Source organism: Myodes glareolus, chromosome 6, assembly GCF_982192425.1.
Source record: "Myodes glareolus chromosome 6, mMyoGla1.1, whole genome shotgun sequence".
NCBI classification, from domain to species: domain Eukaryota; kingdom Metazoa; phylum Chordata; class Mammalia; order Rodentia; family Cricetidae; genus Myodes; species Myodes glareolus.
The window spans coordinates 21377782-21403832 of record NC_142031.1 but is presented as its reverse complement, the minus strand read 5'-3'; the positions used below and the strand labels follow the sequence as shown (position 1 = coordinate 21403832).

The window sequence follows — 26051 nt, the reverse complement described above, 5'->3', positions numbered from 1 at the left end:
CCAGAAGAGGCTGTCATGTCTCTGTTCCTTCCACAGGTCATCTGCCAGGTGTCCCTTGCCCAGGCGAGTGATGTTGACAAGGCAGTGGCGGCAGCGAAGGAGGCCTTTGAGAATGGACTGTGGGGGAAGATAAACGCACGTGACCGGGGCCGGCTCCTGTACAGGTGAGAGCTCGGGAGCACCTGGAGGGGCAGGGGCAGGGTGGGACCCACCAGTGGAAGTGGTCTGGGCACTGCAGCCTAAGGCTTAGGAGATGTCTTGTGGAAGAGGCAGGCGAGGTGTCCACAGCCAGCTGTGATCTTAAAGGAAAGGTGCTGGGGTAGGAAGCTGCATTCCAGGGGAGCTACAGGCTGGGGTGCCTGAGAGGCTCAGATGTGAACCAGCAAGGACTGGGGCCCCCTGCCAGCCGAGGGCAACAACGGGGAGATGTGCCGGGTCCTATCTGCCTCTTGCTGCTCAGCCTGGCTGCTACAGCTGGGACTGCCTGGTGCCAGCTCCTCTTTCAGGATTTTTAAAAACTGTTGCTATTATTATAGTGTGTGGTGTATGGTGTGTGTGTGTGTGTGTGTGTGTGTGGTGTATGGTATGTGTAGTGTGTGCTGTTTATTTATGTGATGTGCGTAGTGTTGTTAGTGTTGTATGATATGTATGATCTGTATGGTGTGTATGTGGTGTGGTGTGAGTGTATAGTGTGTATGATATGTGTGCTGTGTGGGTGTGGTGTGCATGTGTGTATGTATGTATGTGATGTGCGTGGTATTGTATGGTATGTATGGTATGTGTGTATGTATGTATGATGTGCGTGGTATTGTATGATATTATGGTATGTGTGTGGTGTGTATGTATGTATATGATATGTGGTGTTGTATGATGTGTATGGTATTTGTTTGTTGGGTTGTATGTGTATGTGTGTGCATACTTAAACCACAGTGTGCACCTGGAGGTCAGAGGACAGCTTTCCAGAGTCAGTTTTTACCATGGCTCCCAGAGATCAAACCCAGGTTATCAGTTTGCTCAGCAAGGCTCTTAGCTGCTCAGCCATCGTGCAGGCCCACATCTTCCTCGTAATGCTCTTTAATAAGAGGAAGGGGCCTCTCTCTCCCTGTGGTGCCAGCTAAGTCTTGCAGTTCTGGTCGTTTGACCTTGTGACCAAAGGATGCAAGTCTGAAGGAGCCACGATGAAACCCTGTGCCCCTAGAGCCATGGGCCATGGTGTGGGGACTCAGGGTCCCTCTTGTTGATACAAAATATATCTGTCATTTCCAAAGGGACAAGAGGGCTAACAGGGGTGATCATGGGGAACATGCATCCAGATACCCCAGATAACATGTTCCAACGTGAAAGCAGTTCCATGAATTTTTAAAAATGTTTGTGTATGTATGTGTATGTTAGTGTCTGTGCATGTTCCTGAGTGTGATGTGTCTGTGGGTGCAGGTCAGAGGGCAACCACAAGTGCTAGTCCTGGTCTTCTGCCTTGTTTGAGACACGGTCTCTTGTTATTTCGTGGTTGCATATGCCAGACTAGCTGGCTCCCGAGCTGCTGGGAACTCTCCTGTTTCTGCCTCTCATTTCACCTCAGTCATGCCGGGATCCCACCTCACCTCGTGCCGGGATCCCACCTCACCTCAAGCTGGGATCCCACCTCACCTCATACTGGGATCCCACCTCACCTCAAGCATGCCGGGATCTGAACTAAGGTCCTCATACTTGTACAGCAAGTGGTTTATGCACTGATCTCTTCATAAGGTATTGCAGCTACACCACAACAGAAAGCCATAAACCAAGACATTTATAAAGGTACAGAAATAGAGTCAGACAGATGGCCCTACCATTAAAAGCACATGCTGCTCTTGCAAAAGACCCCAGTTCACTTCCCAGAGCCCGTATGGCAGCTCACAACCATCTGTAACTCTGATTCCAGGGGTCTGGTGCCTTCTTCTGGCCTCTGAAGGCACTGTACACACATGGTGCTTGCAGGCAAACATACACATAAAATAAAAATAAGTAAGTCTTACAAGAAAAAAAAAAAAACCCACAGCAGTAGAAGCGATAGATGAAGTGGGTACAGCAAAGGGGGAAATCTCTGTTGTAAGTCCCAGATGAAGAAGTCCTGAAGAAGCCATAGATTTTAGGGAAGAGTCAGCTAGTGACCCCATGGTTCCCAGACCTGGCATTGGTCACCAGCTGTGAGACATCCAGACTTCCTTGGGCTTTTAAGACCTGGAAGCATCCTCACTGAGGTGATCTGCTGCCGCCTGGTGGCCACTATTATAATAACCCATGCTTCCTCATGGTAGCAGTGCCAGTATTAAGAGGAAGCTCAGACCCCGTCTCTAGCGATCCCTGATGTGTGTGTGCTCAGTCTAGCCCAGCTGGGCAGGCCTGGGGCGGGCAGGACAGTCCTTCTGGAGAAGCAGCTGCAGAGTAGCCCCAGGCTTGATGTAGTGCCCCTGGCCAGGGTCCTGAGGTCGGAGGCCTGGGTCACCTGAGCAACAGACAAGGCTAGCAGGAAGGGGCAGGAAGCTGGAGCCCTGAAATGAACTTGGTGTAGGATCTCAGGGAGACCCTACCACACATAGACTGTGGCTTTGTCTGAGCGAAGAGGGTGGCTGCAGGAGGATGTCGGCATCTGTCAGGAACGGCCAACTGCGCAGAAGGGGCAGGGTAGAAATTGCCCTACCAACTTTGGTCAGTGCCTCTGCCAGACTGAAGCCTTACGGGACACCCTCCTGTCAGTGAAGAGACAGCATTATAAACCCCAGGCTGCTCACAGTGGCCATCAGAAGCAGAGTAGCCAGGTGCTGATGAACACAGACTCACAATAGCCCAAAAGGCGCCTTCCCCACTTATGTCTCTTACTTACAAGGCTGGGGCCACCTCAGCCTCCAGACCTCAGCCTCAGGGACATGACTGAGTTGAGCTACCCATCAGGTTGGATTACTTTCTCTCTTTTGAAGCTATCAAAAACAGGAAGGACAGTGGTCTCTTGGCTGTTAGCCACAGGCACATGAATACCTCTTCAGAGCAACTTCGTGGGGACATTGTAACGTTGTCAGTCTATAGGGAGAGGAAAGGAAGGAGACAGAGGGTGCCAGTCTCACACCCATCCAGAAAGGTAGACCTTATTTTCCCATCTTACAGATGGGAAAGGTGAGTCCAGTTCATATGAATGACAGTTCTGGTAGTGAAGGGCAGAGTCCTCTACTCCATAAGAAATGGCACTGGAGAGCAGCTAAGATGATGGCACACCTAAGCCAGTCTCCCGCCCTTCTCTTGACGTCGGCCAGGTTGGCGGATCTCATGGAGCAGCACCAGGAAGAGCTAGCCACCATCGAGGCCCTGGACGCAGGCGCTGTCTACACACTGGCCCTGAAGACGCATGTGGGCATGTCCATCCAGACTTTCCGCTACTTTGCTGGCTGGTGTGACAAAATCCAGGTGGGGTTTGGGCTCCCGTCTCCAGTGTGTGCATGCCTGTGTGTGCAGGCAGGTTCCAGGGGAGGTGGCAGGAAGGGTGGTGTCCTGCCAAGCACGCTGCCAAACAGCTACCATGGTGGCGGCTTACAGCATGGGCAACTCACGATTCTGCAGGTGAGAGCCCAGCAGACTTGGCCAGTTTCGTACCAGGGCCTCACAGTATGCCCCAGCGTTCTGTCGCAGCAAGGAATACCTAGAGAGTCAGCTTGTAAAATGAATGGGTAAATTTTGGCTCACGGTTTGGAAGGTCCCCAGGCCCAGTCTGTTGACTGTCGGCACACATCAGGCTACAAGAGTGAGTGACAGAGCCAAAGAGGGGGATATGGGGTGGGGAGTTGACTAGCTCCTTGAAGGACACCCCCAAGACCTAACCTCCAGCAGCTAGGCCCCACTTCTTAAGAATTTCTCTACCTAGTACTTCCCCTTTTGGGGAACAAGCCCTTAGCATGCAGCTAATAAAATCCAGCTATGGCAAGTGCATGGAAAGGCTGGGCCTCACCTTGAGGCTCCGAGGGAGGTTTGTTTCCACGACCATTCAGGTGTTGCCAGAGTCTTGTTTTGGGGATTACAGGGGCCCTGTCTGTGCTGGCTACAGGCAAGGGCCTCTCCCCCTAGTCCTGGCCTGAGGCCTCCATCTTCCAGTGACACGTCATCTGTGAGTTTTGGGTCTCTGCCACTGTCTTTCTTTTTAAGATTTATTTATTTATTTATTATGTACACAACATTCTGCCTGCATATATGCCCTATGCCAGAAGATGGCGCCAGATCTCATTACAGATGGTTGTGAGCCACCATATGGTTGCTGGGAATTGAACTCAGGACCTCTGGAGGAACAGCCAGTGCTCTTAACCGCTGAGCCATCTCTCTAGCCCTCTGCCACTGTCTTATAACCGTGGAATGTGGTCCTAGGAGTTCCTGTGGAACCTCTAGGCCCATGCATGCTCCCCTTACCTCCTGAAGTCCCCTGGGAGACCTTATACATACCCTGCCTTGGGATCAAGCACACCATCTTGGGGAGTTCCCCAGGGAGAGGACGGCTCAAGGCTCTTCTCCCGCTAGGAGCTGAGAACTATGAAGCATGGTGGTCACGTGAGAGGTGGACTACCGGTCATCATCCCCATCCTGTCTCCTGTGACTCCTCTGTAGCCACCTCTCCTTGGGCCCCCTGGTTCTAAGGGCAGGCTGGCCTCCAGGGGCCTCCTCAGTCTTGCTTTCTGCCCAAGGACTGTTCCTGACGAGGAACTGTTGCTTTGCTCCTCTGGGTGCCCAGCCTGATGCCTCTGAACCCCTACCATGTCCCTGTCAAGTGTAAGCCGGCAGCTCAGGCCTCCCACCCAGCTCCTCATGGGACAGTCAGTGCCCAAACAAGACCCTGGGTCTCCTGGGTCTCCTGCAGGGACTGGCTGACCCCACCCCCACCCCAGTGACGCTGCCGTGTTTCTTCTAGGGTGCCACCATCCCCATCAACCAGGCTAGACCCAACCGCAACCTGACCTTGACCAGGAAAGAACCTGTTGGGTGAGTGACAAGGCACAGTGACATAGGGTGACAAGGTGTGTTCTGGGATGCCACACACCTGCTTGCAGCTGGTAGTATCCCTGTGTATATCCGTACATGTCTAAAGTGCCTGCTCTGTCGGGCACTGCTGTAGTCTCTGTCTTTTATTTAAATGTACAGTAACTGTCAGTCTGAGCCATGACGGTAAACAGGGAGCTATATCTTGACCTCCACTGTTAGTTTCCCTAGCCACAAGGCCACCTGCAAGCTGGAAGGCCAGGGAGACAAGAGCCACTCTGAGCAGCTGGAAGGCTCAGAACAGGAGTCCCACATAGCACAGCCCCCCAGCCTAGTGGATGCTGCCACCCACATTCAGGGAGCGGCTTCCCTTCTCAGTTCCCAAAGACTCCTCGAAGTGTGGCTTAGCCAGTCTCCTAAGTATTTCTCGGTCTACTCAAATGGAGAGCCAAGGTTAACCATGGCAATGGTGCGGGACAGAGCTCAGTAGGGCAAATGCAGAAGCAGATTGCAGAGGAACCTGGCCCTCAGCGTCTCATCTCACACGCGGAGGACCCCAAGGCACAGAGGAAAAGAGAAGGCATGGTGGGACACCTTGACCATACGTATCCAGACTCCTCGTGTCATAAGCATGGGGACCCCTCACAGGTGTATGGGGGACTTAGGAGCCCGCATATGGCTCTGTAGGAACAGGGGCTCTATCAAAAACCAACTGCCATGGTCTTAACACATTCTCCTGAAGCCCGGAAGTGGGAGGGAAGGAAAAGGGAGGGAGGACTCAGATCCTGCAGGGCAGCTAGGATCACTGCGTGAGCCAAAGGTAAGAGGCCTCCCACCCAGAGTAGCCACTAAGAGTTGCCATGGCTTAGACATTAACCTGATTTGGGTAACAGAATGAAGAAATGATAGCACACATACAAAAAGGCTGGGATTGGGTAGGTCTTGTGTCCTGATGTAGACTTGCCAACAGTAGACCGGAAACTCAGTGTACTTATTTCATACATCTGAATTGAGGAGCTGGGTTTATGATATGCAGCCGAATAAGAAGGTGGGTTTTAGTTCATCTCAGTGAGGGGGAAGGTCTCTGTAGGGGACTGACCGCAGGGGTAAATGTCCTAGACGGGGAAGCTATAATTCATATTTGTGCACATGCTGTCAATGTTTTATGCGCAGACGAGGGGAAGGCTTTGCTGTTCCCATGGTAAAGGCACATGGCCGCTTGGTCCCATGGCTTCAGGCCTGTGACCACCCAGCATCATCGCAAAAGCACATGGCATAGGAAGCAGATCATCTCATGGCAGCCAGGGACCCTTCAGCACATGGGGACACGTGAAATCCAAATTTCACGTGGCTAGTGGCTGCTGGCTGCTGACAGCCTTCGGCATTTCTTACATAACTATCACCCTGACCTCTCCATCACTATGGCTATGCCACATTTCCTTTGTGAGTCTGGGTGTGTGGGTTTGTGAAGGGGGGCATAACTACCCTATGGCAGGGGGACTCTTCTGACATTTCCCTTAGTTGGGTTCCCTAAAGCCCTGCTTCTCCCCATAGCCACGATCCAGCAGCCTCTGTCACCCACCTAGACCCTCTATTATGCTGGGTATATGCTGGGCAAAGGGATGCAGCTTTTCCACTCCCAGGGTAATGTGCAGACTCCCAGTTGACCCTGTTCCATGCGGGCTCTGGCTGACACCTACCATGCCTCCCTTAAGATACCGCACACCCTTCCCACCGGCCTCTGCATGTGCTTTCTCAATACCTGGGCCCAATTAAGAAGTCTCCTTTCTGGTCCCTTGATGGTAGTGATGGTGACCCAGGAGCCCAGAGAGGCAGAGCCACACAGGAGTAAGCTGTGACCAGCATGCCTGCTCCCTACCACACACCCAAGTCACACTGGCCTGAGTGTGAGGCTCACACACCAAGCCAGAGTTTCTTAAGGGTGTCTGACCTCCCCAGACGTCCTGCACAGGCCCCGTCTTTTCCTCTTGGTGGATTGGCCTCCAACCTGACGCTTAGAAGGACCATGTCCCGGGCCCTGCTGGTCCATCTTATGACCTCCTGACCTGAGTGCACACCTGTGTCTGCTCCCTGTTCCCGCACCCTGCTTCCCTTCCTCCCTAGACACTGACCTCGCCCCAGCCAGCAGTATTGGAGGGATGGGCTGCCTCAGCAGGGCCATTGCCTTTCCTGGAAATCCTGGCTTTGACAGCGACAGCTGGGCAGTCCACTCTGGGCAGCTTGGCTGAGGAGGGACAAATACCCTCTGCTGTTATTTGCAGGGTCTGTGGCATTGTCATCCCCTGGAACTATCCCTTGATGATGCTGTCCTGGAAGACCGCAGCCTGCTTGGCTGCTGGGAACACTGTGGTGATCAAGCCTGCCCAGGTAAGCACATTCTCTACCAGCTTGCGGCCCATGACGGCGATGGGGAGCTCACTCTGTCAGGAGACAGGGGACCCTTAGCCTACACCACACTGCTGCTAGGAGCTGGCTCTTAAAACTCAGCTTACCACGGATGGAAATACGTATCAGGGATGGTACTAGATGGTGGAGAGGACCGACCAGCTACTGCTAATGGAGCCCTGGAGATGGGGCTGTCACATGTCCCTGCTCAGTGGGCAGAGGACAGAGTTTCTGCATCCACTCTGGATCTACACCCTGGATCTTGTTTTGTGTCCCTTGCCTGTCCCGTGCTCAGAGCAGACCAATGGTGCCAGTAAACTTGGTTCATTGTCTCTTTCTGGCTTCAGAAATGAGAAGTCCTAGAAGGAGGTAGTGTGGGCAAAGATGTTTAGGAACCTTCCAGCTAGGCTACAAATGATAGGCCAGTAGACCTGGGATTTCATGGGTCACAGGTGCCCTGCCACGCGTGATGACAGCATGCTTAACCTCAGTTTCATCTCTGCACTGATAGCCATTCATTCACTGCTGCCTCCTGGAGGAACCGGACACCAGGTGTCATCTTAGGAGTGGCCAGTGGCCCTCCAGGTCTTTGAAGCCTGGAGGGCAGCAGCATAGGAAACACTGAAGGTCCTAGACCGTGTGTGCCGGGGTCCACTCTCCTCCGGCTTTTCACTCATCGATTTGATTTTTTATTTTTGTTTGGTTCCCTTTAGTTTCCCGTTTCTCAGGCTAAATATAGTTAGATTGAATTACAGAAGTAATTGGACAGTTAAAACTTCCCATTTGTATTTTATTTTTGGAAATATCTTTTCATAGTGGTTTGTTTAAGAAGATTGCACTTGGGTCAAAATAAATAAATAAATAAACAAACAAACAAACCTGTCCTCTGAAAATTAGACACCAGAGGACGAAAAGACAGTTGTGCTGTGAGGTAGAGCAACAGTTTTTAAAAACATTTGCTGCTCTTCCAGGGGTCCTGGGTCCACTTCCCAGAAACCACCTCAGGCAGTTCTAGAGGCTCCTACACTTTCTTCTGGCCTCTGTCTCAAGTCTGTCTGTCTGTCTGTCTGTCTGTCTGTCTGTCTGTCTGTCTCCCCCCCCCTCTCTCTCACACACACACACACAGAGAGAGAGAGAGAGAGAGAGAGAGAGAGAGAGAGAGAGAGAGAGAGACTCCAGCTCAAGTGGGTGCTCACCTGGCTCTATTTTTTTCTTTGCTTTTTTTTTTTTAAAAAAAAATTACCTTTTAGCAGGTCTCCTTTTGCCCAGGCTAGTTTCTACATGCTATGTTGCTGAGGAAAATTTTCAGCTCCTCCTCTTTCCACTGCTGACTGCTGGGACTCCGGGCATGGGCCAGCACACCCAGTTTCTCTGTCCTGAGGATGGAGCTGTGAGCTTTGGAGACCCTAGGCCACCAGTCTTCCCCCTTTCCACATAGGCCAGATCCCCAGCAATGCCTTTCCTTGTTTTCTTTCCCCAAGTTAATTCTGTCTATATTTATTGTATGTTTATTATTTATTTACTTATTTTTGGTTTTGTTAAGACAGGATCTCTCTATGTAACCCTGGCTAACATAGTCAACAAATTAGCTTTTTACATGCCCCAACCTATTTAGGCTGATGAAAACCCTCCAAGGTAGACCTTAATTCTCTGATAAGGGTGTGGTGCTATAGGCAAATCTAGGTCCTTGTTTTGGTTCAGGTAATCCTCACCCTTAGGTAAACTCTGTCCTGAGAAAGGCCACTGACAAGGTCTGAGACCCCAGAGTCACAGCTAGTCACCCCGCCAGGGTCCTATCGGGGATGTGAAATGACCTAACTTTGACTGGAAGAACCACTGAACCAGCAGTTTACAGGAGCCAGAAGCAAGGATGAATGTTAGGAACTGGAAGGGCTGGAAGCCAACAGGGAGGCCAGAATTACACAGAAGCATGGAGAGCTGGTCACCAGGGCCCTGTGGCCGTCCAGTTTCATGAGGGATCTCCTCTATAGGTTGGTGCCTGCAGTTCTGTGGCAGAAGCTGGTCTCATGCTGAGGGGCTGCTGAGGGTCACCTTGCTGGGGGAGCTGAGCCCCCGTGGATGGGCTCCTAGCCTGTCCCTAACACTGCTGCTTCAGGCCTCAGTGTAAACGCACTGAGAAGAGACGAGCATGGGGTGGAAAGTGTCTGAGCCTGGCTGAGGAGCTGCTAGTAGGGGAGTGTAGCATGCTGGGGATTACATCATTCCTGGGAGAGGCTGGGATGCTAGCTGGGTGGGCAGTGCCTATGGTTGGCCATGAGCGTGGCCTCCCTATGGTCATCCTGCTGTTCTACGCACTGCTCCCCCTTCCTGCTTCTGGGAGAAAGACTATGAAGGGAGGGCCGGCTGCACCCTACATCCAAACTCTCCCACACTCAGACTTGCGCCCTGTTCCCCCTTCAGGTGACCCCACTCACAGCCCTGAAGTTTGCAGAGCTGACACTGAAGGCCGGCATTCCCAAGGGCGTGGTCAACATCATCCCTGGATCAGGTAAGTCAGGCCTGGGGAAAGGGCTGGGGTTTAGAGCATCAAGGCACACACATGATCAGAGTGGTGTTGGGAGGGTGGTGCCCAGGATGACCCTGTGGTGGGAGGAGATGCACTAGGGAGACACAATGCCTGGACGGGTCTTAACTTTCAGTACCTCCCTGGATGCTTTCTGTTTTGTTCTTGAGTGTTTAATCTACACTCTGGATTATCTATGTGGCTAGGGAATTGTCTGCCTTTGGACGTAAAAGAGAATTCATCTGTAGAACGTTCTAGGCTTAGAGCACTTGGGGATGCAACGTTATGTTAGCTTCTTAGTTTAATGGTCTAGTTTATCGGTAAAATTGTATCCTGGAGATTCAAAACCTGTTGGTAGGGGGCTGGAGAGATGGCTCAGAGGTTAAGAACACTGACTGCTCTTCCAGAGGTCTTGAGTTCAATTCCCAGCAACCACATGGTGGCTCACAACCATCTATAGTGAGATCTGGTGCCCTCTTCTGGCCTGTAGGCATGCATGAAAGCAGAACACTGTATACAGAATAAATAGATAAATCTTTAAAAAGATGCATGTTGGCAGAGATGTAGATGATATTCTTTTGTCATTTTGTCTCCTTTTACTGTGATTCCGTTGTCTTTCCCTGCAATCCGTACCTTCTCCTGCTCTGGTGTTGGTAGAGGTGCCTATGATTCCATGACCTTTCTTGCCTACACGTTTATTTTCAACCTGTTCACACCTTTGAATCTTAAACATGCTCCATGGGACAGTATGTGTGACCGAATCTGGGGCTGTTGTTCTTTCTTCCAGTCTTGTATTCTTTAATTTTAAAAGAAAAAAATGCTTTTATTTTATGTGTATGAATGTTTACCTGAGTGTATGTTATGCACCACATGTGTGCAGGGCCTTTAGAGGCCAGAAGAGAACGTTGGATCCCCTGGGACTGGAATTACAGACAATTGTGAGCTGCGATGTAGGTGCCCAGGATCAAACCCAGGTCTTGTGAAGAGCAGCAAGTATTCTTAATTGCCGAACCATCTCTCCAGTTCTGTTCTTTGCTTTTTGATAGATGGCTTAATCCATTTATGTTTAATGCTATTTTGCTGTAGTTAGATTTGACATTTTACCTTTTACTTTCTGTCTTCTCTCTTTACTCTCTGTCAATCTCTCTCTTACTGCTTTATTGAACGGTGTCATATTTTAGATTTTTATATGGAATCTTGCTATGTTACTAAAGATTATCTCAAACTCCTGAACTCAAGTAGTTCTCCTACCTCAGTCTCTCTACCACACAGCCACACATCTCTAGACATAGTTGCATCTCTTTACATACAGATACATATCTTCCTTTGCATACATACATCTCTCTACTACACAGCCACACATCTCTAGACATAGTTACATCTCTTTACATACAGATACATGTCTCCCTGTGCATACATACATCTCTATACATAGTTACATCTCTTTACATACAGATACATGTCTCCCTGTGCATACATACATCTCTATACATAGTTACATCTCTTTACATACAGATACATGTCTCCCTGTGCATACATACATCTCTCTACTACACAGCCACACATCGCTAGACATAGTTACATCTATTTTCACACATTGCATTCTCCACACAGCTACACACCCTCACACTTCTTTGCACAGCCACATCTCTCTCCACACAGCTGCATTCTCCACATAGCCATGTACTTCTTCCTACACACACACACCTCTCTTCTGTTCAGCTACATCTTCTGTGTCTCTCTACCCACTCTGCTACATGTCTTCACCTCTCTCTCTCTCTCTCTCTCTCTCTCTCTCTCTCTCTCTCTCTCTCTCTGCAGATTCAGCTACAGCTCCCTTTCAGCACACACACACACACACACACACACACACACACACACATGTTTCACATTTCTCCTTCTACACCAAAGCCTCTGGACAAATTTGAATCAGACTTTCAGGGCCACACAGCACTTCTTCAGCAAACAATAAGAAACAGAGCCAATACTGATCACAGTTTCTCTCCAGCTGGGGTGGTCATGCTGACCGGGCAGTGAGTAGAGTAAACACGTAGCTCTGACTGGTCAGGGTTCCCAGAAAGAAAGTGACATTGAAATTCAGGACTTAAGCATTGAATAGTTAATTGGCTGAACCTTGAGGTTAGGAGTATGTACAGAATTCAGTTACTGTAAGGGGTTATGTCTACTAGCGTTGCTTCATGCCTGATCCTGAGTCAGCAATGAACACCTGGGAGTTTGTCCTTGTATATTCATCTCTAGGGACAACCAGTTTGGTTTGAATTAGTTCTGAAGTCTAAAATTAGCTGCCTTTGTGACTGAGAATGCTATTACTTTTCTTTGTTAATCTGAATAATGAAAAATATCCTAGTATTGTTTCTATACAGAAATTATACAGTTTAGCAGAAATCATCTTCCTGACCCTCCACAGCTATATGTGTGACCAGTAGATGGAATATATTCACAAGATAAACACACAAGCAGTAGGAAAAACCAGTCATTTACAGACAGTGACCCCACGGACTTTTCCAAGTGCAGCTTCCCATCATAGAGTTATGTCTGGTAGGCTAACTGTTGAATACTAGTTGTCACCTTCTGTATACCCCCACACCTCTGGCACTTTTGTGCTGCTACCTTTTGTATATATACACATGGATAATGTGTGCAGTTCTGTGACAACTAACATAGCTACCGATGCTTCTGTCTGTCATTCCATGTCTGATAACGTGAAGAGGGAGAACTGCTGCAGATCTTGTCTGCCCCCCTTTTCTCTCCCATGGCTCTGAGTCTGTCTGCCATACCTTTTCTTGTTTGCTTCCCCTGCTTCTGTTACTGGTGTCTAAAGTGGCTTATTTCTGTCTGCTTTAGGCACAACAATGAAACTTTCTGTGGTTGCTTTTAAATCACTTAAAATATGAAAGAGAAGTGAATGTGCATCTTGAGTAACTGTATTCTTGGCTCTTGCCTCCACCCCCTCGCCCCCCCCATTCCCCACCCTCACCCCATCACACCCCATACCCCTACCCCACCCCACCCCCATCATGCCCCACCTCTTCACACCCCACCCTCTTCACACCCCACTCCATCACACCCCACCCCATTACACCCCACCCCATCACACCCCACCCCTATCACGTCCCACCCCCTTCACACCCCACTCCTGTGAATTCTAACCACTGTCAGATACTGATTCTAATTGCTGCTTTCCTCTCTGAGAGCTTCCCTCAGCATTTCTTCCACTTGCCACAGACCTCTCAGTTGTTATCTGTGTGGCGATGCTCTTCTTTTCCTCTGTCTTTTAAAGACCTAGATGGCTTTGCTAGGTGTGAAACTGCTGGCTACAAATTGGGCTTTTTGCAGTGTTTTCAGTATGGTATACCCACCTGCCTTCCTGTCTCACCCATAGGCCTTCTTCCCGTGTCACCCACCTGCCTTCTCGTGTCACCCACCTGCCTTCCCGTGTCACCCACCTGCCTTCTCGTGTCTCCCACAGGCCTTCCCATGTCTCCCACCTGCCTTCTCGTGTCTCCCACAGGCCTTCCCGTGTCTCCCACAGGCCTTCCCGTGTCACCCACCTGCCTTCCCGTGTCTCCCACAGGCCTTCCCGTGTCTCCCACAGGCCTTCCCGTGTCTCCCACCTGCCTTCCCGTGTCTCCCACAGGCCTTCCCGTGTCACCCACCTGCCTTCCTGTGTCACCCACCTGCCTTCCCGTGTCTCCCATAGGCCTTCCCGTGTCTCCCACTTGCCTTCCCATGTCTCCTACAGGCCTTCCCTGTGTCATCCCAGGGTTCTAGGGCCTGTCCTGGAACTAGCTCTTGTGGACCAGGCTGGCCTCAAACTCACAGAGATCCACCTGCCTCTGCCTAAGTGCTGGAATTAAAGGTGTGCGCCACCACCGCTGGGCCCCACGTGTCTTTTCACGTCACCCATGTACCTTTCCTCTCACTCCACGTGCCTCTGACCTCTGGTTTCTGATGCTACTGAAATCTGAGGGGCGGCACAAACTGTAGACTCGGTGCCTGCTAGGCTGAGCCAGGAAGTTTGCTTTAAGTTTGAGATCACCCTGGGCTACACGGCAAGACCTTGCCAAAAGCAATGTTATTGTTTCTTCTGCTTGCTTGCTTTCTGTATATCAGGGAGTAATCTCTGCATATTTACCTGATTTTTAGTGGATCATTTGCTTTCTTATTGTAGTGGGTTGGGGTTTTTTTGTTTTTTTGTTTTTGTTTTTTTTTTTTTTACTTTTGCATAGTTTGGATATGAGTCCTTTGGTCACATACAACTTTGCAAACATTTTCTCCCCTAAGTAGTGATTTAACAGGACTGTCAAAGTGGAATTAACACTGAGGTCAGCAACTACCGGGTTCTCCTCTTGGATATTCTTGCTGCATGGAGTGGCCAATTTACCATAGTAAAGCCCTGGGATTGGGGGCAGGGGACAGGGCTGGAAATGATTAAAAGCACCTCTTCAAAGGCATTGAATGTGAGAGGCCCTAAACCATCCAAGAACGAGGCTGGGGGTGATAGATGGTCCAGACTCCGGGGAGTTTGACAGGAGGTGCAGATTTAGGAGATAATGTGTCTAAGGGTGCCCTTTGGAGGTCTGGCCATGATCAGCTGAGGAAGCCCTGTAAACAGAGAAGTGTGGGCCTAGAGCCAAGCTAGCCCTGGTTGTTTCAGTGTTGCAAGAATGGCTAAGATGGGAAGGATCAGAAGCGAGAACATGAGAGCAAAAACCATTGTCAAGAAAGAACCTGGGGTCTTGGGGGAGGGCTTTCTATTGATCCCGAGAAAAGGCAGCTGGAGGGTAACCCTCCCTTTGAGCTCACAGAATCAAGGACTGGAGGGATATCAAGGACTTGGCCATTGGTCAGGCTGAGGGGGTAGGAATGAGGGAGGTATAGTGTGGGGCGGGCTGGAACTCAGCACTCTAAGCAGAGGTGGCAAGACTCTAGACCAGCAGCATCCTAAAGGTGGGGCTTTTGAGTCCATGATGCTCCTCCATGGACCATACCCGGTGTTGACTCTGACATTTGAAAGCCACCAAGTTTAGATGACCTCCAGTCACCCCTGATGTCCACACTTCATGCATACTGTGGTTTCTGGTACTGGCATAATGAAGTGTCAAGCCTGGGGCTTCCTCATCTGACAGCTGTGACTACAGCCCTGGGTGCTGTAAGTCAAAGAGCAAGAGTTGGCAGAGCAGCATCCTTTGCTGCCTCTCCCCCTGCCTAGGACATGCCATTGTATCTGTTCCCCGACATGGTCAGCCCTCTGTGTAGATCTGTGTCCTGATTACCTCCCCATATAAGGACATCAGTCACATAGGGTAGGGTCCATCCTATGACTCCTTCAGAGACCCTGCCTCCAGGGGCTCTCACTTTCAGAGGCTCAAGGGTTAGTACTTTAGCATTATCATTTGGAGGGACAGGTATCAGTGCATAGCAGGGCAAGGCCCTGTGAGCCCCATCATGGGGCACCATGTAGACAGCATGATATAGCACCCTCTGGTGGACGTGCAGGGGACAGGTGACTATGCCTTGCCCAGACCCCAGAGCTTGACTTCCTCATCTATCCTACCACAGGCTCATTGGTTGGCCAGAGACTCTCAGATCACCCTGATGTGAGGAAAATAGGGTTCACAGGTTCCACGGAGGTGGGAAAACACATCATGAAAAGGTAGGTGGGGTAGAGGTCTTCCAGGCCGTGGTGTCTGGGTATAGATGATGCATCCCATAAGATGGGTCCTGCTTCTTGGATTTTGGTGAGCATAGCTACCTCCAGCAGTCATGTTAAAGCAGATGCTGAGTTTTCCACAAGCCCTTGAGAGGCCTGTGGGGCTGCTTAGTGGAGGTCACACAACCCAGGGTGTTCCAGTACCATGTCACTTCCTACCCCAGCAGTGCTAGAAGTTAGCGGTCCTGATTTGAGATTGCATGAGTAGGAACTAGACACCAATTTGAAAAGCTCACTAAAATGTACTTATTCATAACTTTTATATTGCTTGCAAGCTGACCTGGCGATGTTTCTGATAAGTTAGATTAAATGGAATCCATTACAATTGGCTTTCTGTATCTAGCTTCCACATGGCGGATGCAAACAGCTGCAGGCTGGAAATATTTGAGAAAATCAATTTTGCCTGTGCTGAATGTGTAGAACCTTTGTTAGAGTTTCCTAGCCAATGTGAGTATTCACAGCCTGCTTATGAGGTGTTAGACCTTGACATCATGTAGAGAGCTGTGGGAGCAGGTGAATGAGTGTAACTTCTGTGCGTATACATGCTTGTTCATTCAGAGTCTCAGCATGAGGGCGCTAGTATCCATGAGGCTCCTCTGAGTCCTGGTGGGCAGTGCTGGGGCAGAGGACCCATACCCTTGGGTGGTCCAGAACAAGACAACTTCTTCTCTCAGGTCATGCTTGGTGCCTACTTGAGGGTGGTGGCATCACTCAAGTAAGAGTCTTGCCCGTGGACACATTGTCTGTGTTTCCCTGCATCTCTCTGCTTGGTCACTAAAACCCTGAGCTATCCCTCTTTGGCCACAGCTCCTCCAGCGGAGGGATTATTCTCTTTAGGGTTTACTCAGTCTGCATTTCCTAGAGCACCGATTGTGTGCTAGGCACTGGGATGCCATAGGAACCAGACAGATGCATGCTCTGTGGAAGGCCTGCCTTCTCCCGGGTAGAGTCTTTCATAACCATGCAGTGGGACTCAGTGGCCAGCAGACACAGGGAGGTGGGGGTTTTCCATAGGAGGATCAGAAAATGACACTAAGAAGGGGACAGAGTGGAACAGAGGGGGACACCAGTGAGTGTGAAGGGTCAAGACTGGCCTGGGTGTGAGGGGAATAGGAATGCCCCCCTGGTAGGATGTGGGAGTGGGTGGTGGGGAGAAGGTGGGTCTGGTTTGCACTTTGGAGTCCAGCACACTTGGGACTTGTCTTGTTCACCACCTACAAGCCCCTGTGATTCAGGCCACGTGACACCAGCCCCAGCCCTCTGTTCCCTGCAGCTGTGCCCTGAGTAATGTGAAGAAAGTCTCCCTGGAGCTGGGCGGGAAGTCGCCCCTAATCATCTTTGCTGACTGTGACCTCAACAAGGCCGTGCAGATGGTGAGATAGGGCAGGGGTGGGAATAGGTGGGAGGACGTGTGGGAAGCCCTGGGCCAGAGGCAGAGGGATAGCAGTGGGGGATCTCTCGGCTACCATGGTTAACCTAACCTGGTATAGCCATCCATGATATTATCACAAGTATAGGCAGCATCGCAAGAGACACCCGTGGGCAAGGATGATGCATGCCCTCCACAGTGTGTTCTCAACATGTCCTAACTGTCATAATGCTGAACCAGCTGGACAGATTGTGGACATGAAAAGGCTGCCTGCCTTGGCATGGGTAAAAAGCAAAGTGTCCCTGGATCTCTCGGGCATGACCCGCTAACAGCCATGACCAATGACCCTGTGCACCCATGCCCAGCTTTCCGCCTACACTCTGGGCAGCTACAGGCCAGGCCTGGGCATACCCATGTGCACAGGACCAGAAAAGTACCCATTTGTGGTGGCCTCAGATTGGCCTGAATGAGGACTCAGAACAGTGACAGCATGTGGCAAATGCCGTGAACGTGGAAGTGGTTCTTGCCGTAGGTGTTGTCACTTGATGCCTTGGTCCGCTCTCCACTCCCATGGGAGCAAATGAGTCAGATCCGTTCAACCAGGTCTCCAACTGTCTTAGCAGCATAACCAAGCCTCATTCTGCCTTGGAGCAGGGCATGACACCCAGCAGAGTCCTGAGAGGGAGTCCAGGACCTTCCTTCTTCATCTCCCCCATGAACCCAACAGTCCGGGATCTTGGTTCAATTCAAAATGTGGCTGCTGCTCCCGAGCCCTGCACATAAGTGGGGGCCTGTGCCAACTGTTGGGCTGAGTCATGCAGACTAGGAGAGCTGGACTAGACTCTGCACCCCACCCCTGGCTTCCTGCTGTCGGCTTCTTGGCTCCTAGCGTGTCTGAGCAGCTTTCCTGCACTCCTGCATGATCTCCCCTAGAACTAGGGCTGTGCCTCTCCGTCCTGCTCTCCAACCCTGTTAACGTGCAGTCTGGTACCTCTACAGTCGGGTCCCACGGAGACCTGGCATCTTTTGGGCCACCCAGTGAGTCTACCCATGGGCTGAGGATCCAGGAAAGCTCAGACTCACCCGATATATTTTTATCCATTGTTTGTCATGTGAACAGCATCCTTATGGTGGGAATGAGGTGTCTATGTGACTCCCTCTTACCATGTGGCCTTATGTCCTCATTCCCACTGCCACCTCTTGCCTCTGCAGGCTGAGGATTGCACAGGACCTATGTGCCCAGTGCGGGTCAAGCCTGACCCATGGGAGGAAGGCAGGATGCAGGCACGCCCACTCTTCCCTGAGAAGAGTTAACAGTCCTGGTGGGCAGTGGGGCAGAAGCTCTTGGAGATATGTGACCTGGCATTTCTGTGCTTCTCTGAAGGGCATGAGCTCCGTTTTTTTCAACAAAGGGGAGAACTGCATTGCAGCGGGCCGGCTCTTTGTGGAGGACTCCATCCATGACCAGTTCGTGCAGAAAGTGGTAAGTTCCAGGCTAGAGTCTGAGCCGGAGGGGCAGGCTGCAAAAGAGGCAGTGGTGCAGAGTAAAGAGGGCCTGGGCTCCTCTGGTTGAGTACCATCCACTAGAGGATCCTTGGAGAACTCTCTTGAGTCTTCAGCTCAAACTGACATAACCAAAGGCTTTGGTCTCATTCTCTGAAAGTAGAGCCTAGGATAAAGACCAACTATACAGGATTCACAAGGGCTTACCCTCTTAAGTGAGGCCATAGGAGGCCAGGAAAGGACAGGGCAAAGAACAGAAGAGCAAAAACATGGCCTCGGGACCCCTAGCAGCATCTCTGGAGTGGGAAGTACCCTATGCAGGTGCCCAGAATCAAGAGTCTAGACTTTGCCCAGGCCCCTAATGCTAGGCAGTGGTTTCTGCAAGCTGGCTGTTTGGTGAGGGGGGCAGCTTCTTCCACCTCTGGGGACCCGACAGGTGTCAAGCAGCAGCTCCCACTGGAGTTACTGGGTAACGTAACAAAATCCCAAAGGGTAGACTGAGGCTAGCTCCAGGAACAAATGGGTCTTCTTGGCCCCATAGGACTGTATGATTTGCTTGTTGTTTGTTTGTGGTGCTGGAACCCAGGGCCTTGGCTAGTGAGATGATTGCTCTGCCACTGAGCCCCAGCCCCAGCAAGGAATGTCTGTAATTCTTGACTTTGGGGTTCTCTATGAACTGGCGTCATTGTGACCAGCCTCATCCTGTGAGGTTGACAGGTATAGATGGACATTTTTCTAACATAAAACCAGAGAGGGACAACTTTCACCTGTTAGACTAAAGTTATGGGAGGGGCCCTGGTTGCCAGAGACCCCACCCATCCTCAGTCTAGACAATGGTGTCAAGACCATGGCACCTGAGGCTGGAGGTGTCCCTGTGGCAACGCTAAGCCCCTCCTGGATCATGGCGATCAGGCAGGAACCCAACAGAAAAGTTCAGGGATGCTGAGAGGTGGCGGTGGTGAGTCTGTCTGTCACTTTACCTATGTTGTGGCTAGGACACCCTGAGAAAAGGGTGGGGTAACATGGCATTTTGGGAAAGGTCTGTGTTACCGATGACAGGAGATAAATGATTCCTATGGAAGCAAGGTTTGCTCCAGCTCACAGTTTTGGGTACGTGGTACTTGGCCCCATTGCGCTGGGCTTGTGGTGAGGCCCAGTACTGTGGCTGAGTGTGCTGCAGAACAAACGCTCTCACTTCATGGCTCTGGGAAGCAGAAGAGAGGACGGAACCAGGGTCCCCATATGACCTTCAAGGGTACTCCAGGGACCTCATTCCTCCTGCTGTGTCTTATCTCCTAAAGGTCCCCCCACATCCCAACAGCTCCCCCTCTGCCTGGCAACCAAGCCTTCAACACCAGGACTGAACCAGAATAGTCAGGATTAGGTCTAAGTGTGAAAGGTGACAAGGACAGGAAAGGACTGAGCAGCTTTGCTATGTGACAAATGACATGTGACACCCAGTAGCCACTGAGTTTACCTGGTTCACCATCTATCCAGACTAGGGTGAACCCTAAAGTGAATGAGGGTGAACACAACTTTGCCTGATCCTAAGACTCCAGCTCAGGAGCCTGGGAGCCAGGCCATACGAGAGAGGGACTGGGGCCCGCCTTCCCAGAGGCCAACAGATCTGTCATTGGCTGTTGATTGACCAGTGATTGATTGGCCATTGATTCTGTGCAACTGTGTTTTCTTTCTACATCCTATATCCTGATTCATTGTTTTAAAAAGGATTATTTTATGTAGATATGTGTTTCTCCTGCATGTGTGTATGTACACTTCATGCTTGGTGTCTGCAGATGTCAGAAGATGCCATCGGCTCCCCTAGAACTGGAGTTGCACATCTTTGTGAGCCTCTTTGTGTCTGGAAGAACAGCCAGTGCTTTAACCCATGAGCCCTCTCTTCAGCCCCCAAACTCATTTTCTGTTCTCCTGACATCCAAACTCCAGAGTCATTAGGTCACCTCCTCTGTCACTCCCCAGTGATACCCCAGTAGCATCTTTACATTCTAAAGCCTAGGCTTACTTTGAAGGTGGCAGAAGCAGAGGGAAGGCTTCCCATAGGGGGCCACTCCCAAAGGATCTGCTGAAGCAGAGGAAAATGAAAGCAGCGGTAGGTAGACCTGAGCCTTGGACCCTTCTCTCTGTTCAGTGTCCCTCTGTCTGTCACTGAGACTCCTGTAGTACATAGGTTTGGAGTCAGACTGGGAAAGCCCCATTAGCTGGGAAATGGCTCCCATACGTTTTTCAAGGACCTCTCAGTATAAACCGCAGAGGTGGGAGCTGTCCCAGGACTGATTGTGGCACTGAGCATGACCTGACCCGAGAACTTTCTGCAGGTGGAGGAAGTGGGGAAGATGAAAATCGGCAACCCCCTGGACAGAGACACCAACCATGGCCCGCAGAACCACGAGGCCCACCTGAAGAAGCTGGTGGAGTATTGCCAGCGTGGTGTGAAGGAAGGGGCCACGCTGGTCTGTGGTGGGAACCAAGTCCCGAGGCCAGGTCAGTCAGGTTCTCCATCTCACTTGGGTAACCTGAGGCAGCAAGTACTAGACCCCTGGTTTTCAACCAACCCTAACTGGACATAGCTGAAGGCCAAGTATGTGTGTGGTCAGGATCCAGGCCTCCAGTTCAAATTGGGATCTCGGATGTAATGGCCCTTGACTGTTTGGTCACTCTCTAGACCCGGGTCTGGAACTGGGCAGGTGAGGGAGGAGTCCAGAACATTCCTCAGTGCTGGTGTAATCTGCTGTGCCGGTGTTGCTATTGCATCTCTCCGTCATGGCGTCAGTCTCCTCTGACTTGACTTCAAGGTTCTCGCTCTTTGGTTTCTCTTCTGAACAGTTGTGTGTTGTGTGACTTCTGGGAAGACATGAACCAATGCCTACTCACCCCAGATAGGGCACCAGTGACCACCCAAAAGAGATGGCCCTGTCCATGTCTAGTTTAGTGAGCCAGTGAGTTTATTGGGGTCACTCACAGGAGCATGAATGGCTCAAAGGCACAGAGCCTGGGTGACGACTCCCAAAAGCTGCATCCTGGAACACCCCCAAACAACTTGGAGACGTCTTCACTGCCATCTTGTCTCCCTTTTCACTGCTTAGTGAGTGGGTGGCAGGGGCCTTATGTATCTCAGGTCATTTGCTTGAGTGTTGTGAGCCTCCTTCCTCCCTCCAGGGGATGCTTTAGTTGCTAGGCAACAGGTGGAAATGCCACAGTGTCCCACCACTGGTGGCCAGCTGCCCTTAGCTAGGAGTGAGCCTTTGCCTGGAGTGGGCCATCTTTGAGATGGTGCAGATCTGATAGCTCAGGTCACCCATCTAGAGCTATTGACACAGCCAGAATTAGATACTTCTACCTGAATGGCACCAGGCACTTGGCTGAAGGGTTTATTGGGGGCTTACAGATTCAGGGGGTGAGTCCATGACCATCATGGTGGGGAGCATGGAGCAGGCAGGCAGTCACGGCACTGGAGCAGTAGCTGAGAGCTCACATCTTGAGATAACATCTGTGAGGCAGGGAGAGCTGACAGAGAATGGTGTGGGCTTCTGAAAACCTACAGCCTGCCCCCAGAGACACACCTCCTTACCGAGGTCACACCTCCTAGTCCTTCCCAAGCAGTTCCACCAGCTGGGGACCAAGCGTTAAAATACATGAGCCTGTAGGGCCCATTCTTATTGAAACAAGCAGTGTCTGACCCCAGACACACTTACTTTTCTGGAATCTGCTCAGTTCTAGGCACTTAAACCAGGAGAGCAGAAGCCACATGGATGGAGCCTTGTGCTGCCTGCCCACAGCACTGCAGCTCCACACCCTGCCTTCTTTTGCTGTCTGCTTTTTACACTCCATTAGGAGCCCCACACAGGGGAGGCTCTCATTAACTGAAGGAATTGAAGAGGGCAAGAAAGGACACACCCCTCTTTCTGACCTCTTGATTTTAATCCCCTTCTGGTTCTGTTAAGTTTGACACCTCCTTTATACCTTGATTCTCCTGCATCCCTGCCACCTTCTGTAGCTTATCCTGCCAAGTGTCCCCGTGAGTCATTGACCCTTTGTTTATTCACCCCCTGAGAGTTCTTGGGTTCCAATGCTCAGCAGTGCCCTCCTGCATCAGGAGCAAGTTCCCTGACTGCCTCCATGGCCTCATTTGCCCTTAACCCCCACCCACCATCTCTTGCACTCTCTCTAGAAGCTTCTTATCTTCTGCTATCTGTATTTGCTGTTCCTAAACTTGGCAAACAGCTCCCCAGTGTCCCAATCAGAGAGCAGCTCATCATTTAGATCATGTGAAGCAAACGTCCCTGAATCACCAGTGTGGAAGTTCCCTACGGCTGGGGACAGTATGGCAAGCTCTAGCAGCAGGTGGACTGCAAAGTTTGGGGTAAACACTGTTCACAGAGCAGAGAGAGGGATCCAGCGAGGCTAGCACATCCCCCAGAAACATGAGGGCAGCACATCTATTCTCTGAACAATAGGGTGGGGAATTTTCTAGAGCCCAATCAAGAATAGGACAGATCAGGGATGATTCTTCTTGGACAATTCTACCTGAAAGACAGGATGAGGTGCCTGGGTCTATAGTGAAAAGAGTGTTGTGTGAGCCAGGTCCTGGCTAGAATAGGGAGGAGACCGTCAGGGAGCTGCACCTCCTACATGCCTCAGGCCACTGTCTCCCCTACAGGTTTCTTCTTTCAACCAACTGTCTTCACCAATGTGGAGGACCACATGTTCATTGCTAAGGAGGAGTCCTTCGGGCCCATCATGATCATCTCTCGGTTTGCTGACGGGTATGTGATTCACCACACCTCTCAGTGTAGATGGAAATTTCTGTCCCTCCTGGTCCTACAGCCATTCAGTCCCAAAGAAATACATAGGGGCTTATATTAATTATAAACTGCTTGGCCTATTCGCTCAGGCTTATTATTAACTACCTCTTACAATTTAAATTAACTCATAATTCTTGTCTCTATTTAGCCGTGTGGCTTGGTATCTTTTCTCAGTGAGACAGTCTCATCTTGCTTCCTCTGCATCTGGGTGGTGACTGTGTCCTTTTCTCTTCCCAAAATTTTCTTATTCTGCTTGCCCCACCCATAGTTCCTGCCTGGCTGTTGGCCAATCAGCATTTTATTAAACCAATATGAAAGTGTCATTTAGTTTAATAAATTTTTATAGTGTACAAAAGCATTATCCTACAGCATCTCAGGGCTTTTTCTCTGTGTGTCTGGAGTCTTGACAACAACTGTCAGAGATGGTCCATGAGAAGAAAACTGAGTTAGTGAACTGTACACAGTGCCTGGGTTGCCTACATAGGCTTCTTGAAGAACATGGGGCTCCCTTTGCCCTCCCTCTCCTGGGCCAGAATGGCCTCCAGGCCTAGATGAATAAAAGGTGATTTCTTTGCATGTCCCTGCTTCCCTGTGTTTGTCCTCCATTTCTGGTATTACTTACAGCCTACTGGGCCTTGTTCTTATAGTGTCCTGCTGAGAACTAAACTGGTCCTGTCCAAATGGCCTGGAACCACTGTGGCATTGGGTCTTAATCATGAATGAGTCCATGCTTTAGGTTGGTTGGATGGAGTGAGCCTGTCTCAGCTCTGTGCTACTTCTGGACTTGCCCCGTACAAAGGAAGCAGCTCTGCTCACCTGGGTTTGGGCTGTCTCTCCATGGCAGCCTCAGATCACTGGCCTGAAGCCCAGGTCTCATAGAAGCCAGCTGGAGGCAGCAAAGACCCTCAGGAGCTAGCCTCGGAATGTACCCCTGGCCCAAGAGCCGTCCAGGCCACCAGGTTAAAGAGAAGGAAGGGTCCACACACAGTGGAGGAACTACAGCTCTGTGGACACATTTGACCGGCCACACCCTTTCCTGACTCATTTTTCAGGCAAAGTAACACTTTTGTCTTCACCTTTTTCAACCAGTTGTCACGATGTGACGACCATCACATCACCAGCTTATGCTGACTATAGTAGACAGATTTCACAGTCTCTGCCAAGCAGACACGACCCCAGCTCTTAGGTCCACCTGCTCAGTCTACCTCTGCCCAAAACTGTCTCTCTGGGCTCCTTTCCTGCATGAGGCCCCCTGCGTAGATCTGCTCTGTGAAATACTTACCTTACGCCCCCGACCCTCCTCGTCTTTCTCTCTGCTGCCCCTTCTGCAATCTCAGCACAGGTCTTTCCTTTTGGGGTCTCCTGGCCAAGGAACATGGGCTTAGACACTTTGGGGAAGCAGATTCTGATTTTCCCTTGTCCCCAGTCCAAAAATGGGTGCTTAGAGCATCTCTCAGGGAGTTCTTGGACTTCCCCTACAGGGACGTGGATGCTGTGCTGTCTCGGGCCAATGCCACAGAGTTTGGCCTGGCCTCTGGTGTCTTCACCCGGGATATCAACAAGGCCTTGTATGTCAGTGACAAACTCCAGGCGGGCACTGTGTTCGTCAACACCTACAACAAGACAGATGTGGCCGCACCCTTTGGAGGATTCAAACAGTCTGGATTTGGCAAAGATCTGGGTAACTAAACCCTGTCAGTGGGGCAGTTTTCATGTATTCACTCAGCAAACACCCGTCAAAGGCCACTAAGTGCCAGGTTCTGTCCCACTGCTGGGGTGTCTTATTGGACCAGATAGCTGGTAGCTGCTCAGTTCTTGCTGGGAGGGAGCCCTTTTGGGGCCAATGTCATTGCTGAGACAGTAGGCAGGAGTAGAAAGAAAATATACAGGAGATTCCAGTCACAGGGTGGGCAGGAAGACAACTTCTTGGCTGCTGGTACCCATCGTACCTGCTTTACCATTACAATGTGGTAGGGAGGCAGGAAGGGTACTAGAATGGCTGCCCCAGATTGGTTCTGCATTCCCTTGCACTGGAGTCCGAACCTATAGCTTACTACAAGGATGACCTGGGTTGGGTATGTGGCTTCCCTGGGGCCTTGGTTTCTCATCTGTGAGAGAGCGAGGCTGCCCACAGGTGTGCTCGTCTCAGGGATCCCCAGTAGGTTTACCAGCGGTGTGTGCTGTCTTGCAGGAGAGGCAGCCCTGAACGAGTACCTGCGGGTCAAGACCGTGACTTTTGAGTACTGAAGCCAGGTCTCCATGGTGCTTCCGTATCCTGCTGGCCTCCCCTTAGGGACCCTGACCCCTCCCTGTCTGGTGGCTGAGAACCCTTCTGTCCACAGCACCGCTCCCTTCCGTCTCTGGAGCTAACACCCTGCACCACTGCTGGTGACAGGACACCCTCGGAGCAATCCGAAGCGGCTCCAAGTGGAGTGGCAGTCAAGGCCAGGATGAATAAAGATGTGAGCAGGGGTAGCTTGCACTTTGTGTCACCGCTCTGTCTGTGGGTGCTCCAGATGGTCCCAGAAGGAGCAGTCACCCTGAGTCCGGGGCATATAGCATCACTTGGCCTGCAGAGACTGAAACTTAGCGGGTACACAGAAGGAAATGCGTGTGTCAGCACACGCCTCCAAAGGCAAGAGCTGAGAAGGGTGTGAGAGGCTGTGGAGAAGGGTAATGCCCCAGAAACAGGAAATGGGA

At 50.9% G+C, this 26051-nt stretch overlaps 1 protein-coding gene across 1 annotated transcript in view; it reads left to right on the top strand.

Moving 5' to 3' along the window:
* Aldh1l1 (aldehyde dehydrogenase 1 family member L1) overlaps positions 1-25833 on the top strand; it is a 47422-nt gene extending 21589 nt beyond the window's left edge. The window contains exons 12-23 of the mRNA XM_048416683.3: positions 37-164; positions 3288-3438; positions 4925-4995; positions 7275-7380; positions 9820-9907; positions 15506-15599; positions 16930-17029; positions 18410-18508; positions 20865-21030; positions 23207-23312; positions 24833-25032; positions 25543-25833. Coding sequence (XP_048272640.3) covers positions 37-164; positions 3288-3438; positions 4925-4995; positions 7275-7380; positions 9820-9907; positions 15506-15599; positions 16930-17029; positions 18410-18508; positions 20865-21030; positions 23207-23312; positions 24833-25032; positions 25543-25598 — 1365 coding nt within the window. The 3' untranslated portion in view covers positions 25599-25833. The remainder of the gene's footprint in view (positions 1-36; positions 165-3287; positions 3439-4924; positions 4996-7274; positions 7381-9819; positions 9908-15505; positions 15600-16929; positions 17030-18409; positions 18509-20864; positions 21031-23206; positions 23313-24832; positions 25033-25542) is intronic.
* Positions 25834-26051: the final 218 nt, after the last annotated feature.